Below are 18,825 nucleotides of genomic sequence, written 5' to 3'. Positions count from 1 at the left end.
TATATCAAATACATGCAACAGAAATACTGCCCATCGTTGGCACCAGCTACCTGCACTGTAAACCTGCAACAGTTTACTAACCACTGTAGTTCCAGTAAGGCACTGTACATTCTAGAAATACAGCATGTTGCTGTAGTTAGGTGTTCCAGTAATATGCTGTAAAAGAATGCGTGACATCCTCGATTGAAACGCTACTAGCATGCATCACTAACGAGCTTGCTATTTCACACTGGTTACACACACACAGACACATACACAAAGGGGTAGTCATAGCAAGATTAAAAGACAAAGCCCTAATGGGGATGAATACATTGTGTCAACATTTGATGGCAGAACAGATGGCTTCTTCCTCAAATTAGCTGTTTGAGGGATTTGACATGTTCGACTCATATTGTAACAATGGAAGTTGAAAGGCAAATGTTTCTTTATTGTTAAGAACTAAAGAAGCCTATTGTTGAGAACTAAAGAAGACAAAAGGAGATGATTGTGGACTACAGGAAAAAGAGGACAGAGCACGCCCCCATTCTCATCGACAGGGTTGCAGTGGAGCAGCTTGAGAGCTTCAAGTTCCTTGGTGTCCACATCACCAACAAACTAACATGTTCCGAGCACACCAAGACAGCCGTGAAGAGGGCACAACAAAACCTATTCCCCCTCAGGAGACTGAAATGATTTGGCATGGGTCCTCAGATCCTCAAAAGGTTCTACAGCTGCACCATCGAGAGCATCCTGACTGGTTGCATCACTGCCTGGTATGGCAACTGCTTGGCCTCCGACCGCAAGGCACTACAGAGGGTAATACGAACGGCCCAGTACATCACTGGGGCCAAGCTCCCTGCCATCCATGACCTCTATACCAGGCAGTGTTTCTCCCTTCTTTTACACCGCTGCTACTCTCTGTTGTTATCATCTATGCATAGTCACTTTAATAACTCTACCTACATGTACATATTACCTCAACTAACCGGTGCCCCCGCACATTGACTCTGTACCGGTACCCCCCTGTATATAGTCTCGCTATTGTTATTTTACTGCTGCTCTTTAATTACTTGTTACTTTTATTTCTTATTCTTATCCATATTTTTTTTAACTGCATTGTTAGTTAGGGGCTCGTAAGTAGGCATTTCACTGTAAGGTCTACACCTGTTGTATTCGGCGCATGTGACTAATAAAATTTGATTTGATTTGACATGATTTTTCATCCATCCAACTTCCATTGCCCTCCAAGAGTTGTGCAGTAGTGGGAATAAATAGTCAACCAACAATCATCAACAATTATTTCATATTTTAAAAACTTAACTATGCAGTATTAGTTAACAGTTTATAAACTACTTGTAAACACCTTAACGTAAAGTGTTACCGAGGTCCCCCACAACTCCCAACACCCACTGACCTTGCATATTACCAGCACAGTTGAGTAGCCTAAACATCTAGGGCTTGAGAATACAATAGCAAGGTACGGGGAGGCCAGTCCAGCTCAACATGCAAGCAATAAATCAATAGATGTTCTCACAAAGAAACCTCAAACTACACACTAGTAAATATTATTGAATACATGGAAAATAATAAAAAACAAACCGGTCAATCTTTATTGTCCCCAAACATGGTCTAGGCTCCTGCTTTATACTAAAAGGACACACTTTTTTCACGCCATTTCGATGCAAAGTTATTTTTGTAGCAGGTTAGGAGAATATTTTTATAAACTCTTTTCCTAACCTTAAGATCAGTCTCCTAACCTGCTATGTTCATCTCCTAACCTGCTGTGTAAATTCTCCTAACCTACTACTTGAAGTGGCGTGAAAATAGTGTTTCCCTTATACCGTAGTCATAAATGAGAACATCAGCACAAACATCACATTGCTTCCTGTGTCATGATCATTGTCTTGGTTTTAGGATACAAATAGATCTTAATTGTCTGGGCAGTGAATATAAAAGTACTTGAATTATTCATGTTAATTGATGTAATTAATAATTCAGTTATTTTATTAACTTTAGATGAAGAAAAAACTACTGAAGCTAAGATAGCATATGAAGTCTATATACATACATACATTCATGGGATTTGATTGATTTAGGATTATTGTCAAAGTAATTTGAATGGTAAAGTGTGTGTGTGTGCATTGTGTGTGAGAGGTGGACGGGCGATACAATTTTGCAACATGGACTAACATTGGCTACAAGATTGAGTGGACAACGGATTTGAAGTGGACGGTGGACAGCGGTTCCTTTTGACCGTAGCTATACACTGATTTTCTAATGCATGCATATTTGTTGGTCCTCAGCACAGGGCATCATCATGGGTAATTTTGCCTATGAGTCGCACCAATGAGTCGCTTGTGGTAAAATCGTCATCTCCCCACAATGCCTCTTACTAGGTCAAAGTTAATAGGTAGCCGCGACTGGCTGTGCCGATTTGGATGCGTTTAGCGCGCAGAACACAGACAAAGTTTTTGAAGGGAACCAATATTTAGCCTACAGATTAAGGTAAGTGTATCTTTATATTAAACTGAATGACAACTGATTAAACGGGCCGTTTCTAATATAGGCTGCTTCCATCAACTCATCACATAGAGAATGCTGAGCAAATGGTTCATAGGAGACGCGCCCTGCCTGTGTGCGGTTTAAAGCCATAGCCTGCGCTACGATATAGAATTGAACTTTGTCTCGAGGTAAACACGGTGTCGGTCCTTACTACCTCATTGTGCAAAGGTCGGAAAAGTAATCCTATAATAGGATAAGCGCTATTATTTTTGTTTACTTTGATGCTCAATATAGGTTTCTAAGACTTGCTCTCGTAAGGAAAGGGGTAAGTTTAACGCTGTGTAGCCGTATTTGAAGATATCAACTGAATTAGAAAACGTAGTATTTGTCGACATGCTATCATCCTTATTAGTTTTCTTATTCTAAACCGATTCTGACATTGAAGATCGAGGGAAAGAAACCAATCAACATAGAGGGAAAGAAAGCAATCAATTGTAATGGTTTTACCTTTATTAATTCAGAATAAGGCCTATGGAAACCCATAGGCTAACAGACCTGACAATGCTATATCATTTTGGGAAAAGAGAGACAGTTGTTTTTCCATGAACCATACCACCAGAATAGATAATAGCCTATGTATAACGCATCATTTAAATTTTAACTCAACTTTAATTCATGCGGTTTGATAGGTACTCTACTAGTCTAAGATGAACTTCGCTCTGGAGACGCTACAGGTGCTGGCCTTGTCTATATATTATAACTTGGAGGCACTTGTAAAACTCGTCATCCCTTCGCGGAAGAAGAGCGTTGCGGGAGAAACTATCCTCATCACAGGGGCGGGTAGCGGCATCGGCAGGCTGATGGCGCTTGAGTTCGCCTCCATGGGCGTAACGCTGGTGCTGTGGGACATTAGCCAGGATGGCAACAAGGAAACGGTTCGACTGGTGAAGCAAAAGGGCGCTGCCAGGGTCCACTCATACATCTGTGACTGCAGCAACAAGGCAGAGGTGTACTCGGTGGCTGACCAGGTGGGTTTTATGCCACCTGGTCAGGTATATGGTCTATATACCTGGCCAGGTATGGATGTTATCATCCATGTTCTACCACTTTCCTACAGCAGGTAATAGTTTGAAGGTCTGTAGTATTTTTTGACAGGCTACAGTATCGTATTTTTCAAAACATACTGTACACTGATCTTCGAAGTTGTAATTTGAGCTGTTGCAAATATACCGCAAAGCTCCTTCCCGAAAGCATGCAAATGTATTTGAGTGGGAAGATATTTACATAAATAATTGATAAACCCAATGTCTATAAGGTACAACAACTCAAAGGGCCTTCATGCTCTGGGAACACATTTTGAAAGACTCCCACACATTCCATGTCTGCTCTGTTCAGGTCCAGCTCATGATTACAGCTCAGATCCCACAATATTCACATTGCTGTGATCCAGTGCATAGCTATTGGTTAGATACTGGAGATCACAGTCATACTCTGCTACACTCTCAGAAAAAAGGGTTCCAAAAGGAGTTTTTTGGGGAGGGATAGGGTTATACCTAGAACATTTAACATCCTAAAGAACCGTTTTTGGAAGAAAGGGATCTTTGATGACTCTTTGACAGGCAAGAAAGGTTATACAGTTGTCGGAAGTTTACATACACTTTAGCCAAATACATTTAAACTCAGTTTCACAATTCCTGACATTTAATCCTAGTAAAAATTCCCTGTCTTAGGTCAGTTAGGATCACCACTTTATTTTAAGAATGTGACATGTCAGAATAATAGTAGAGAATGATTTATTTCAGCTTTTATTTCTTTCATCACATTTCCAGTGGGTCAGAAGTTTACATACACTCAATTAGTATTTGGTAGCATTGCCTTTAAATTGTTTAACTTAGGTCAAATTTCGGGTAGCCTTCCACAAGCTTCCCACAATAAGTTGGATGAATTTTGGCCCATTCCTTCTGACAGAGCTGGTGTAACTGAGTCAGGTTTGTAGGCCTCCTTGCTCGCACGCATTTTTTCAGTTCTGCTCAGAAATTTTCAGTGGGATTGAGGTCAAGGCTTTGTGATGGCCACTCCAATACCTTGACTTTGTTGTCCTTAAGCCATTTTGCCACAACTTTGGAAGTATGCTTGGGGTCATTGTCCATTTGGAAGACCCGTTTGTGACCAAGCTTTAACTTCCTGACTGATGTCTTGAGATGTTGCTTCAATATATCCACATCATTTTCCTTGTTAATGATGCCATCTATTTTGTGAAGTGCACCAGTCCCTCCTGCAGCAAAGCACCCCCAGAACATGATGCTGCCACCACTGTGCATCACAGTTGGGATGGTGTTCTTCAGCTTGCAAGATGTTATGGCTATGTCCCCATGTGCAGTTGCAAACCGTAGTCTGGCTTTTTTTATGGCGGTTTTGGAGCAGTGGCTTTTTTCTTACTGAGCAGCCTTTCAGGTTATGTTGATATAGGACTTGTTTTACTGTGGATATAGATACTTTTGTATCTGTTTCCTCCAGCATCTTCACAAGGTCTGTTGTTCTGGGATTGATTTGCACTTTTCGCACCAAAGTACGTTCATCTCTAGGAGACAGAATGCGTCTCCTTCCTGAGTGGTATGACGGCTGCGTGGTCCCATTGTAACGGCTCTCGTTTGTTGAACGAAGATTGGACCAAGGCGCAGCGTGGTAGGCGTACATCGTCTTTTTATTGATGACACCAACACAAAATAACAAAGACAAAAAACGAAGGTCGCGAAGGAGGTCGCGAACCCGGGTGTCGACGTTGTTCCTCCCTCGCTGCCTCCGTCTGCTCCCATGGAAGGAGATCCATTCCGGCCTGGATCTCCTCCCACGTCCAGGATCCTTTCCCGTCTAAGATGTCCTCCCATGTCCAGTCCTCCTGGCCACGCTGCTTGGTCTGTTTTTGGTGGGATCTTCTGTAACGGCTCTCGTTTGTAGAATGACCGGACCAAGGCGCAGTGTGGTAGGCGTACATCGTATCTTCTTATTGATGACACCGAAACAAAATAGCAAAGACAAAAAATGAAAGCGAACAGTTCTGTCAGGCAGAGACACTAAACAGAAAACAAGATCCCACAAAACCCAAAAGGAAAAATTACAACTTATATATGATCCCCAATCAGAGACAACGATAGACAGCTGCCTCTGATTGGGAACCACACGCGGCCAAAAACAAATAAATAGAAAACATAGACTTTCCCACCCAAGTCACACCCTGATCTAACCAAACATGGAGAATAATAAGGATCTCTAAGGTCAGGGCGTGACACCCATGGTGTTTATACTTGCGTACTATTGTTTGTACAGATGAACTTGATACCTTCAGGCGTTTGGAAATTGCTCCCAAGGATGAACCAGACTTGTGGAGGTCTACAATTTTCTTTCTGAGGTCTTGGCTGATTTCTTTAGATTTTCCCATGATATCAAGCAAAGAGGCACTGAGTTTGAATGTAGGCCTTGAAATACATCCACAAGTACACCTCCAATTGACTCAAATTATGTCAATTAGCCTATCAGATGCTTCTAAAGCCATGACATAATTTTCTGGAATTTTCCAAGCTGTTTAAAGGCACAGTCAACTTAGTGTATGTAAACTTCTGACCCACTGGAATTGTGATACTGTGAAATATAAGTGAAATAATCTGTCTGTAAACAATTGTTGTAAAAATGACTATTGTCATGCACAAAGTAGATGTCTTAACCGACTTGCCAAAACTATAGTTTGTTATCAAGAAATTTGTGGTGGTTGAAAAACGAGTTTTAATGACTCCAGGCTAACTGTATGTAAACTTCCGACTTCAACTGTACATACAACCATATATAATATTTCCCAGCATGCTTTATTGCAGGGAGATTTTCAGAATCGTTTGTTTTACTGTAATATCTGTGTTTTTGCATGTACATTGCTTGGTTGATAAATGTTATGCTACACAAAGATAAATAACATACAGTTTTCTATAATCCAATCTGTTAGTAATTGGATGTATTTCATCCGTTACTGAGATGGTTGTTCCAGTTTGGATTATTGAGGTAGTCTCAATTTTCAATCTTCCCTACCTTGGTAGTCATTCTGAATGCAGGTTGCAGGTGATTAACAATTCCACAATTGGATATCCTAACTCTGGCTGGATTGCAATAGGAATTACAGATAATTTTGCAAACCAGCATAATGTGATTTGCAGGCTGATGTATCTTGTAAACCAGGAGAATCCTAACACCACTATGTTAGGGTATAATTAGGCCCTCAAATAAAGGCCTTGTGATATATGTAATGTATTGTCATAAATAATTACATTTTAAAGTCTAATAAGGCTGGTGGAACCATTCATAGAGAATTCTAGGAAGAACCCTCCAAAGATAAAATGTTTCTCGGCAGAACCCTTCACAGACGGTTCTAGGAAGAACCTTTAGATTATAAAATGTCTCTAGGTAGAACCATATACAAGGGGTTCTTTGAAGAACCCTACATAGATAGGGCTCCTGAGTGGCGCAGTGCTAGAGGCGTCACTACAGACCTTGGTTCGATCCTGGGCTGTATCACAACCGGCTGTGATTGGGAGTCCCATAGGGCGGTGCACAATTGGCCCAGCGTTGTCTGGGTTAGGGGAAGATTTGGCCGGAGTAGGCTGTCATTGTAAAATAAGAATTTGTTCTGACCTCACTTGCCTAGTTAAATAAAGCTTACATTTAAAAAATATATTAAATAAAGAACCCTCTGCAAAGGGTTCTACCCAGCACCAAAAAGGGTTCCCCTATGGGAACAAACCAAAGAACCCTGTGTGGTTCTACTTAGCACCTTTTTTTTCTCAGAGAATAGTGGTAATCTGTGTGATCTATGTGTGGTAGATTTAGGCCCAGTTCCATTTATGTTCTTATCCTGTTACTTCTATACAGCATGCTATATTATGTGTTGATTGCCAGGTGAAAAGGGAAGTGGGAGACGTGACAATCTTGATAAACAATGCAGGCATTGTCACAGGGACGAAGTTCATGAATGCTCCCGACAGCCTGATTGAGAAGTCTATGGAGGTCAACTCCAATGCTCACTTCTGGGTGAGTTGGAATTTTATCATGAACATTTTGTATTTTTCTACGACAAGTCAAATCAAAATCAAATCTAATCTAATTGAATTTATCAAATGCCTCGTATACAACAGGTGTAGATTAACAGTGAAATGGTTAAGGGTCCTTTTCCAACCATGCAGAGTTAAAGATATGATATAAGAAATAGAAAATAGGAATAGTGACACGAAGAATAGCACACAGTGAATAATGAAAAACAATAACATGGCTATATACAGCGAGTACTAGTACCGAGTCGATATGCAGGGATACGAGGCAATTGAGGTAGCTATGTACATATTGGTAGGGGTAAAGTGACATAGATAATAGACTGAGCTGTGGCAGCACCGTATGTGGAGCAGTAGAAGCAGCGTATGTGGTGGGTGTGTGTGTGTGTGTGTGTGTGTGTGTGTGTGTGTGTGTGTGTGTGTGTGTGGCGTCAGTATGCCACAAACAATATGGAAATAACGCTAAACGTAACGCAACATGCTCATATCAATATAGATGTAAGATAAACATAAAATTTAAAAATACTTAGACAAGGAGAGACAAAGAACATGTCCAAATATCAGTGCGCATGGGGTATTTTTGTATTATATGCATAGCATTTCGCCAGCAAAGTAATTCTCAACCATGATCACCTGTTTTCCCCCAGACTTACAAAGCATTTCTCCCTGCAATGATAGCCAGTAACCATGGTCACCTGGTGAGCATCGCCAGCTCTGCTGGACTGATTGGAGTCAACGGCCTGGCAGGTTAGATATACTCATCTCACTCACTACCCTTCTAAAGTGGGATATAAATATTTTACCCAACATCACATACCCATGTACTGGTTAGTTTGTGTTAACAAAAAGTGTGAGTGTGAACACTCAGAGTAATGCACTCCCATTCCTCTACTCTCTGTCTGTGCTCAGATTACTGTGCCAGTAAGTTTGCGGCTGTGGGCTTTGCTGAGTCTGTGGCGCTGGAGCTGCTAGCGACAAAGAAAAACGGAGTGAAGACCACCATCGTGTGTCCCTTCTTCATTAACACGGGGATGTTTGACGGCGCTATCACCAAGTGGGTCCACCGTTCTGACACACACACACACATACCCAGAACACGTTTTGCTACCATAAGCTCTATTAGAGGAAGTGCTGTGACTGTAGACACAATATGGAAATGTGTACAATGTTGCACTGCGCTATGTGTAGTAGCAGTGTGTAGCTAAGCAATAAAATGCTTGCTCTGCTTCACTTTGCTAGGAGGTGAAATTCTACTTTGTAACGGTCTTGAGCAGTAAATGTATAAGATTTAGACCAGGGAGTGGAAATACAATTAATGGCAGTATACCATGGTGTGTAGATGACCTTCAATTATTGTCTAGGCCGGGGCAACCTCGCCCTACTAGTTATGTGACACCACCATAGATGCCATGGAGCCAGCTCTACCTGGACTGCCTAGGGCCATGTCCTTAGATGTCGCTAGTGATCATGGCCGTTTGAGTGGTGTGTGTGTGTGTGTGTGTGTGTGTGTGTGTGTGTGTGTGTGTGTGTGGTGTGTGGTGTGTGTGTGTTGTGTGTGTGTGTGTGTGTGTGTGTGTGGTTGTGTGTGTGTGTGTGTGTGTGTGTTGATGTCAGAATGAGTTACAAAAATGCCGGCGTCCCTCAGTCTTGCTCTTAAGCTCTTTGGGCCCTTCCATTTTCTCACTTTATTATTCATGCTGCTTGGTTCAGCTTTTTACTGGCCACAGAGCAGAACAATGCCTACCACATCCTGTTACTCAGACACTCAGACACACACACACACACACACACTGTAACATTTCTGAACAAAAATCAGGACCTAATCACGATGAGATTTGAATGAGATTGTAATGCTCTGATGTTGAAAGTGCCCACACAAAAGTCCTGTTTTTATCAAGTTGCTACAATGGTTTTTAAAAAATTGATGGGTTCCTTTGAAAAAGTTTGAAAAAGTTTGAAAAATTTATGGGTTCCTTTGAAAAAGCCCTTGATTTCCAAAGAGATATTTGTTCTCCAAAGTGTATGGGTTTTATGTCTTTTAAGGAACAGACTGAAGGCAGAAACTGATTACAAAGTACAACGTTCATCGTGGCATAACATTTTGAAGGATTTGAAGTGAAATGATAAAGGGGCTTAGACAATCATTTTTGAAGGCGTCAGTGCATGCAGTGTTTTTAGATGTAGATTCACACTAGAGAGTGCCAGCCCATTACTTTGAACTGCTGATCAGTGAGAGAAATGATTTGTTTGGTTTTGGGTGCTTCCTGCAGATGGCCCGTTCTCATGCCCATCCTGGAACCTGACTATGTGGCCAAAAGGATCGTCTGTGCTATCCAAACTGACCAAGTGTACCTGTATATGCCTCGGATCCTCTACCTCGTCCTCGCCCTCAAGAAGTAAGAACTGTACCAAACACTATGCAGGATTTACAAAATGGACCCCCAGGCCCTAGCCGCTACCTCCCCAGCCTCAGTTGTCTTTTAGGTTTAGATGTAATCAAACAGGTTTTCTATATCTTTGTTTACACAACCACAGCAGTCATGTGTCATATAAAAAAAAAAATCAGCATCTACCTGTGGAGGGGGTCTAGCTGCTACTAGTACCCAAAAGCATTCTGCATGTTCGACTACCGGGTAAAACAGATACATTCCATTCTACTTGAAATATACTAATTGAAAGGGGGATACCCAGTCAGTTGTACAACTGAATGCATTCAACTGAAATGTGTCTTAAAAGTGTATTTATTTGTATTTATTAAGGCATTATTATGATCCACCCAACACTGACTTTCAAACCTTTGTAATCAGCAATGACCTAGATTGTTGACACAACAAAAATGTATGGAGAGGACGCAACAGATAAAACTGTTGACACTGTGGACTGAGAACAGTGGTGTAGTGAAGGGTGAACTCACGTTAACGCAGTTCACGCACATTTTTTATTTTGACAAGCGGATACCCAACCTTTGCGCAAAAAATGCATTGAAAGTATAGGGAGCGTTACTTTACTTTCCGGGCTCAATTAACCAAATCCACATTGCAGTATTTTTACATCAAAATAGAAACATGGTGGTTAAACAGCAGAATGGTTTAGGGACCTATGTGTGCGCAGAAGCAAGAGTTGGGTCAATAAAGCCATTGCATGCATAAACATTGTTGTTTGTCCCTAAACTGGACAGACACCAACCAGATTGATCCGGTACGAACGCAGATGAGCAAGCCTTCATTGTGTCAAATGGTGTGGGGGCTATAAGCAAAAGTGCAAATATTTCTATCACAGGGACTGAGATTGAGAGTGGAGTGAGAGAAATTGAGAGCTGGAACATGTTGTTTGTGGTGGTGCTTGTCTAAACACTAGAAATTGCTCTAGAGATCTGAGTGATTAATGCAGGCCTGCCACAGAGGATACTTGACCTGACAGCTGCCTAGGTGGAAAGGTGCATGTGTAAACAAAGAGTGGAGAGGAGGTTGCGTGAGAGACAGGCAGGTAGCGGGCAAAAAACGCACACGCAAACACACAAATAAGTGCACACACGCATCACACACATACTTACAGTACACTCGACCGCACGCACATACAACTTTCCGACATGTACATGAACTCGCATATACCCATCCATGTGTACTTATTTCACACAATAAACATGAACACGCTCACAGAAACAAGGTGACATACACCACACGATTACATGTCAAAATAACTGTCTATGTACCTGTAGCCACTATGTCATGTTTATTTAGTGTTTAAGGATGTGCTACGAATGCTTTGGATAGTAGTTCATGTTAATAATTTATATCAAACACTATAAACACAGGCATTGGGTTCAGAGGTGGCAGGGGAAGGTCATAACACGTGAGTGATTACAACACAGCTCAGACAGGAACTGAGAATGTAGACAGGCATTTTCTCTATCACAGACTGCTTCTCTGCTGTAACATTGGGACAGAGTTGAACTTTTTAGTAGGACTATGACCCCATTGCAAGAGGGGAATAATATTTCAACACACCCCCACACACACTTGCTAATCTGAGCACACTGTTTTATCTAAGGATTCACTGACATTAATTCTAAACTGCATCTGGGCCCTTCAGTACCTTCATACAGGCGTAAAACTCCCACTCTTAATGGTGCATTTTTTAAGAAATCCTATTGCTAATTACCTATTGCAACTAATTTAATGAAAATGTATTCCTTGAATTTGATTGAAGTGCCAAAAATGCATAAATTGGAGAGATGATTAACTCACAAAAGAACCTGGATTCTAAGGTGGACATTTAGTCAGTTGGGCTTTAGCTGGAAAGCCCTCCATGAATGAGAGCACCTCAGAGAGAGAGAGAGAGAGAGAGAGAGAGAGAGAGGGAGATAGGAGAGAAAGAGAGAGAGCAAGAGAGAAAGAGAGAGAGAGAGATGACAGAGAGAGATGACTCACCTCCTATTCCTCCTGTATCAATTGTAATCAAGCTCTACTTCCGTATGGAAATCTGTATGGAAATCTGCACACTGCCACAAAGCCTTTGATGGTTCCTATTGTAATTTTTTCCGATAAATGATTGTAAAAGTTAATGTGGTGCATGATCATATGGAGTCCCTAGCATTTATGTCAGTCATAAAGGCATTTTATGTTTGATTATTGATGTTTGAAGTGCAGCAGTTCTTCACAGAATGGCTTTACTGCACATATACATGACGTACAGTATATGTACATGACTATTCAATTATTTTGTTCTGTATTTATTGGGTTTTGTGCGTTTGGAGATAAAAAAAATAGGTCAATAATTCACAGCTGCTGTGAAGTTGAATAAATAACCCCTGTCTCTTTTTATCACGTGTGTTCTCTTTTCACAGCATTTTGCCCACTAAGATGGGGCTCCTCTTGGGAGACTACCTGGGGGCATTCAATTTCATGGATGCATTCAAAGGCCATGGGAAAAAGGACTGAAGCATTCAATAAGTGCTCAGGGGGGGGGGGGGTCTCAATCCATTTCCCGCATGAAGTGCTACAGTTTACAACCCTTTGTGAATCTAGACTACATTTTAATAAGCTTTTCTAGCTTTTATAATGGAAGTAATATGCATATCCTACATTCCAGTGGCTAACTGCCTATACATGTACATATATGAAATTCCCTGTAGAATTGAATTGTTAGTGCACAAATAATTATCGCCTATGAAGGATGTTTTAAAGAGCCATTGACAGTATACAGAGATGATGCACTCGTATGAAACTATGGTTACTAATTCTACCATATATGTTGTTACCTTTTGTTTGATTATTGTGTGGGAATACAGTATGAAGTAAATGTCTGTTCTTTTACGTCCAATGAGATTTCTGTCCTGAGAGTCACTTGAAATGTATTAATTTACAAAAGCTACTGCTTTAAAGTGGTTGTTGAGTGATTTCTTGCTTTTATGTATTTTAATCGAAGTATATGCATTGTTAGCCTTAATTATATTATAGTCTTATTATGTAGCTTGTTCAAAAGTATCCGCATCAAAAATGTAGTTGGGATATATTGCCATGGCAGTAAAGCTGCAAAGAAACTTTAATAATATGCCAAAGTACACTTTGAAGGTTGCTGATGTTTCAACTCGTTATTTGATAGTATGAAATTATGGACATATCATCATTATTCATTTACAGGTGCAGCCATGGTTATCTTTTCAGATAATCCCAATCGTATATCATGTCTTAATGATTTACCATGTATACCTCATATTAATCTTTGCTTGCTGGAAAGTTAAATGTTTGGAAAGCTTTACAACTGTCTGATCGCATAATAAAATACATGATCTCAAATTAACATACATGGTTTATCTTCTTTATGGCATTGAAAAAAAAGTAGGACATCTGTTCAAAGTAATAGATTGGCACTGAGTAAGAGACATTCTTTGCTTGATTGCTTGTTTGATAATGAGTGCAACTTAATCGGTATTCTGAGAGCCACAATGTTGTAGTGCACATCTGCTGTGTGCAGGGGATTGTTGATTATAGGCATCATCTCAACATTTGCCATGGAAAAACACACTCTAGGAATCAGCAGATCAGGTGGATCCTCACAGTCTGACAGTGGTCAGTCACCATTAAAACATTAAACAACCGTACTTATCCTTCGCCGTTTCGAGGGGAAACCAACATTGCTGTAGACCTCTATAGCCAGATTTGAGAAAGCAGGGTAATGTGTGGGTGGCTCCGTCAGTAAAGCAACAGCACCACCTAGTGTAAATGGCTCTGAAACACTAATGCAAAACAATAGCACTGGCATACAACCGACACTACATGACATGATAAAAATGTGTCGGAATACAATACAACTGAAGCTTTTCAAATGTGTTTTATTGTATCAAGTCATAGGCTATTACCTTACATAATGCATGCACTTGAAACAATCAAACAAAGTTAAATATTTTCCTAAATTAGCCTGGTCCCAGATCTGCATGTGCCCTCAGAGTATGTGATTCAAAATAATTGCCAACTGAGATTCCAAGGGATTTAGCTAACAGCATATACTGTATGTGATGGTGTAAACACTGCGGCAACATGGATTGTTGAATCAGAATATGACCCACTTTACTCCTGGCACCCATTTATTTAAGCCTGCCCAACAGAGTAGACGTTTACATTGCAAGACTGTTTAGCATAACAGCGAATCAGATCTTGGCCAAAGCACATTTGGGACTCCCGAGTGGCGTAGCGGTCTAAGGCACTGCATCTCAGTGCTAGAGGCATCACTACAGACCCGGTTTTTAATTCCAGGCTGTATCATAACCGGCTGTGATTGGGAGTCCCATAGGGCGGCGCACAATTGGCCCAGCATCGTGCGGGGTAGGCCGTTATTGTAAATAAGAATGTGTTCTTAACTGACTTGCCTAGTTAAATAAATAAAAAACAATACAGATCTGCGATCAGGCATGGTGCCAGTATGTTATGGTTTTTCTCAATCGTGTACAAGCCATTTTTGGATCCGTGTTGAAACGTATCATTAGCAGGTCAGCAGCGATCAAATGCATGTACTAACGTTATGATCATTTTCTTGTCTTTGTACCTGACTTGCATATCTTATACCACCTTTTGCAAAACTTTAAATACAAATGTTATCAGTGAATACAAAATTAATTGTAGTCTTCATTTCACAGAATATTAACAAACAAAAAAATTCATCCGAAGAGAAATGTGTACAGTTGCGTTAACTGTTTCCGGCAATGAGTAAATACAACCCCATCAGTGTCATACCATGTACAATATCGGGAAAGATCTAAGTAATGGGGACTAACTTGTATGATGTTTTACAATATTGCTGACATGCAGAGTGAAGTTGGGTTACTTCTAAGTAAATCATCTCCAACATTGTCACCTTCCATTATAGAGCTTTGGTGTGGTTTGAGGCTATACATTCATATCAGTGGTGTTCCTCCAATGTATTCACCTGATTGCCTATTATGTGCACCAATGGAAAGTCTACAAAACTATGAGCAAACCAGCCTATGCATTGAATACAAGGAATTCGATTGTGATGATACCGATGATTGAATCCTGCACACAATGTGCTTATTTTAAAAACATTTAATGTGTATGAAATATGCATAAAAGGAGTAATCACACATAATTCTGCACCTTTCAATGGTTGTAGGCTAGTACCAATTTTAATCATGACTTAGTGACTGCAAATAAAGACTAACTTTCTGTTTTGTCTGCTTGTACTCCAGAGATAAATATGGTTGCATTAATGTCTTTGCAGGCAGTCCTCTTTTTTAAAATACATGTAATTGACTGTATCATAGTTAAGAATGTATTAAGAAAGCAATTACATTTACTGTTTTGCAAAAAGGCCAGAGTTGTCTTGTGGACTGTTGTAAAAATCGACAACATTGTTCCAAAAAATACTGTTACGAGATTGTGAAAAAAGTATACCAAATAAATAACTTTTTACAAATACACACTCAGTTTATTTTCAGAGATGCTGGCAAGGCTTGCAAATAAAGTTGAGTAAGTCCATAGTCTTTCCAGTTCTTTCTTTAAAGACTTAAAACACTTGATTCATCAAGGAAACTTGCATCTTGAAGTGCTTTTCTATATAGCTCAACTCATACTAACCAGCTATGCACATTCATTGCCAGATTTCAGCATACTGTAGTGATTTGATCATTGACATCGGTATTTGACACAGGTTTCAACGCCACCATCAACCTTTAGTGGCAAGCAAGCACACAGTGCGGCAGAGGCACCTCTTGGGACACGGTCAGCATCATAATGGTGAGGTGTGTGAAGGAACTCTCAGACCTTCATAAAGAAGGTGTCTGTCCCAGAACTTTACTGGAAAGTATGGTCTACACCCTACTCCAGTGTTTCCTTCTGCTGGTCTTGCCACTGCCTCAATAGGGCTTGCCTCCAATGGCAGCTAGTATCTCTTGGCGCTCCTCTGCAGTGGGCATGTCAGGCTTCACGCCATCTCGTCTCCTATTCACCATGATGTTGTGCTGAAAAAAACAGAAAACACTGGAGTCATGTCGATTTAAGTCCATAGGCCCTGTGATATGCACTGATTTGGGACTGTTAGGGGCAGCCTAGCGGTTAGCAGTTCAAATCCCAACTGATGAAAAAATAAAAAAATAATTGGGTGCCTGACTTTTGCCCTTGAACGAGTCACCTAACCCCTTACAATTGCTTCAAGGGCGCTGCACCCTCAGGGTGGTTGTGTGTCTCCTGGGGGGTGTGAACATAAAAAAGGAGTATTTCCAATCTCTGAAAGTTAATGGACAATGAAGTACATATTATAATGCAGATGGATAGATGAACAAAACCAGAACATTACCAATTATTTTGTAGGGCAGCTCTGTGCAAATGGCTACTTTCCCAAGACTGCAAACACAGCCACTGCAAATCCCCATCTCAACCCAGTTGCCGTAGACAGGAGCTCATTAAGGGGTGGGCTCTTGCCATAGACCGCTGCGCCACTCGGGAGGCATTGCATCACAGTGCTAAAGTCACCACAGATCCGGGTTTGATCCCGGGCTGTATCACAACCGACTGTGATCAGGAGTCCCATAGGGTAGCGCACAATTGGCCCAGCGTCTTCCGGGTTAGGTGATGGTTTGGCCGGAGGGTCTTTACTTGGCTGATCACGCTCTAGCGACTCCTTGTGGCGGGCCAGGTGCCCGCAGGCTGACCTCTAGTCAGTTGAACAGTGTTTCCTTCGACACATTGGTGCGGCTGGCTTCCGGGTTAAGCGGGCGGGTGTTAAGAACTGCGGTTTGGCAGGTCATGTCACGGAGGACGCATGACTCAACCTTCACCTCCCGAGGCCTTTGGGGAAATGCAACGACGAGACAAGATCGAAATTGGGGGTAAAATTCAACAACAAAAAAGTGGCCTCTTCAGCAGGTGCTAATCAATTAAGCTGATTCCATAGTTTAAAGACTAACACAGAATAACTCAACAGGGAGCGAGCTTTGAATGCAGTGAGTCATTCAGCTGGTCCTTCCAATTTTAGTTTGAGGTGACTTGAGTATGTTTTAGTATTAAACATTCCCTTTGCACAACCTGTAAATTTGAATTCTTCATCTTTGCCTCATGTTGGCCTACATGCCAATTCTTAATATCTATTTTAGAACTCACTGCATTAGGCTACATTAGATTGGCACTCATGGATTGCGCCAATGCATACTCACCCAGTATTTTCTGCAGTTTTTGTATCTCAGAAAATATGCAGAACACATGTTCTTATCATAGTTATTGGCATCCAAACATTTCTGAGAGCCATCACTTTCCTGGAAAATAATAAAGTCATGTGGTTGAATTAGACAGAAATGACATTAACATTCAAACCAGTATAGATCTCAAATGTAGTAGGCATAATCTTATTCAAGCATGTAGCCTGCAAACTAATACATACTTCAATGCATGGGTTTATATCTTTACTTCGAAGCTTGCGCACGTTTTTGTCCATTTCTTGCTGCTTCGCTGAAAACAAAACAAATGTGCAATACATTGAAGTCGATACATTCATTGTCTCGTGCAATCAAAATATTTATATGATCACGGTTGGCTACAATAAAACATACAAGGTCAGGGATGGACCCATTGACCTATGTATTCTCAAGAGCGGCAACAATGACTGGATAAATATCAGGTACAAAAAAAATTATCATAATTTCAGGAACAGCAAACTCATAGTTGCACCTTATAACGTTGTTGCTACAGCTCGAGCTACATGAATGAACGTCAGAGAAGGCGAAGCGAGAGTGTTGACGCCGCTCAAAATCTGTCCACGAAAGACCACGAGGTATTTTTTTTTGTATGGGAGTCAGTGTCGAATTTGTCTAACAAAAAAAATGTAATCGCTAATTTCCTACTTGAGGCTTATTTGATCTGATAGAAGTTATGTAATGGTTATGTTGTTACGAATGCACTGACAGTGAACGCACGTGGCATTTTGGCAAAAAAAACGACTTTAAATCGGAGCTCTCTAATTGGCTGGAATGGTCCCACCTGATCTCGCCTACCTTCCATCTTTGTGGACATATTTCCATTGTTACAGCCGTCACTCGACTATCTTGTCAATATAATAGATCATCTTTGTCATTGACCTTCGAATGAGTGAGCTAGCTACTGCAACTATAGCAGCTAGCTAATAAAAAAATAAGCCCGCAAGAGGGCTAACGACGCTTTCTGCTAACCGACGTCACAAAAGCGACACTGCAAAAGCAAAATGTTACCTCAAAAGTTGTGCATGACTCTCCCCCAAGTTGTCTGATAGTGCCGCAGCTAGCATAGCTAGCCAGCCAGGAAGTCGAATTGTTTGATAATGATATTTTCACGCGACAGCGAACCTTTTGCAAATCACTGCGCTTCGAGTTTAGTCAAATCTAAATGACTGCCGCACTTACTTTTCTTGATGTTTTGTGGAAATCTTGTTTGAATGCGTGTGCATGTATTCCCTCATGTCAGTTCGAACGTCATTTAATAACATCGCACTACGATGTTCATGACGTCTGCAACAAACGGACAGCAAAATTGACCAACAGGACAAAATACAGAAACGACGACAGGGTACTTTTCAGTAAACTGACAGGTCGATAAGCCAATAGGACGGTTCTAATGACATCCTTAGTCCACCTATTGTTATAAATAAAACCAAAACGAAGTCAATGCGATTGACAGTATCACTAGCGAGTCCGAAAATTGAACTTTATTAAAAGGGACAAACAATGACACTGAAATATAAAAGTGACAAGACGTTACACAAATCAAAAATA

General features: G+C 40.8%; 2 protein-coding genes across 5 annotated transcripts; one reads left to right on the top strand and one right to left on the bottom strand.

Moving 5' to 3' along the window:
* Positions 1–2,375: 2,375 nt before the first annotated feature.
* sdr16c5b (short chain dehydrogenase/reductase family 16C, member 5b) lies at positions 2,376–13,373 on the top strand. 3 transcript variants are annotated; one of them, XM_023972733.2, is made up of 7 exons: positions 2,376–2,484; positions 3,171–3,509; positions 7,423–7,554; positions 8,219–8,318; positions 8,481–8,625; positions 9,842–9,967; positions 12,418–13,373. In XM_023972733.2, the coding sequence occupies exons 2-7, from the start codon at positions 3,189–3,191 to the stop codon at positions 12,509–12,511; spliced, it is 918 nt and encodes a 305-aa protein (XP_023828501.1). In that variant the 5' UTR covers positions 2,376–2,484; positions 3,171–3,188; the 3' UTR covers positions 12,512–13,373. The 3 variants fall into 3 exon arrangements, with proteins under 3 accessions (XP_023828501.1, XP_023828499.1, XP_070291803.1); XM_023972731.2 differs by lacking the exon at positions 2,376–2,484 and adding an exon at positions 2,681–2,806; XM_070435702.1 differs by lacking the exon at positions 2,376–2,484 and adding an exon at positions 2,682–2,820 and having other exon boundaries at positions 3,183–3,509.
* Positions 13,374–15,489: 2,116 nt separating this feature from the next.
* chchd7 (coiled-coil-helix-coiled-coil-helix domain containing 7) lies at positions 15,490–18,757 on the bottom strand. Of its 2 annotated transcripts, none has more exons than XM_023973110.2 (4): positions 18,457–18,757; positions 17,463–17,530; positions 17,239–17,337; positions 15,490–16,047 (listed from the first exon to the last, which is right to left on the bottom strand). In XM_023973110.2, the coding sequence occupies exons 2-4, from the start codon at positions 17,514–17,516 to the stop codon at positions 15,943–15,945; spliced, it is 258 nt and encodes an 85-aa protein (XP_023828878.1). In that variant the 5' UTR covers positions 17,517–17,530; positions 18,457–18,757; the 3' UTR covers positions 15,490–15,942. The 2 variants fall into 2 exon arrangements, with proteins under 2 accessions (XP_023828878.1, XP_023828879.1); XM_023973111.2 differs by lacking the exon at positions 18,457–18,757 and adding an exon at positions 18,286–18,439.
* Between the last annotated feature and the right edge of the window lie 68 nt (positions 18,758–18,825).

This window comes from Salvelinus sp. IW2-2015, linkage group LG27 (genome assembly GCF_002910315.2).
Source record: "Salvelinus sp. IW2-2015 linkage group LG27, ASM291031v2, whole genome shotgun sequence".
In the NCBI taxonomy this organism is placed as follows: domain Eukaryota; kingdom Metazoa; phylum Chordata; class Actinopteri; order Salmoniformes; family Salmonidae; genus Salvelinus; species Salvelinus sp. IW2-2015.
The sequence above is the reverse complement of the archived record's forward strand: the minus strand, read 5'-3'. Positions and strand labels throughout refer to the sequence as shown.

Bases quoted from the DNA above. Each gene is read 5' to 3' on its own strand.
- sdr16c5b (XM_023972733.2), top strand. From the start codon at position 3,189: ATGAACTTCGCTCTGGAGACGCTACAGGTGCTGGCCTTGTCTATATAT. The intron at 3,510-7,422 runs GTGGGTTTTATG...GTTGATTGCCAG, and splicing joins TGTACTCGGTGGCTGACCAG to GTGAAAAGGGAAGTGGGAGA. The intron at 7,555-8,218 runs GTGAGTTGGAAT...GTTTTCCCCCAG, and splicing joins ACTCCAATGCTCACTTCTGG to ACTTACAAAGCATTTCTCCC.
- chchd7 (XM_023973110.2), bottom strand. From the start codon at position 17,516: ATGGACAAAAACGTGCGCAAGCTTCGAAGTAAAGATATAAACCCATGC. The intron at 17,338-17,462 runs GTATGTATTAGT...ATTATTTTCCAG, and splicing joins ATATAAACCCATGCATTGAA to GAAAGTGATGGCTCTCAGAA. The intron at 16,048-17,238 runs GTGAGTATGCAT...TGTTTTTTTCAG, and splicing joins AAAACTGCAGAAAATACTGG to CACAACATCATGGTGAATAG.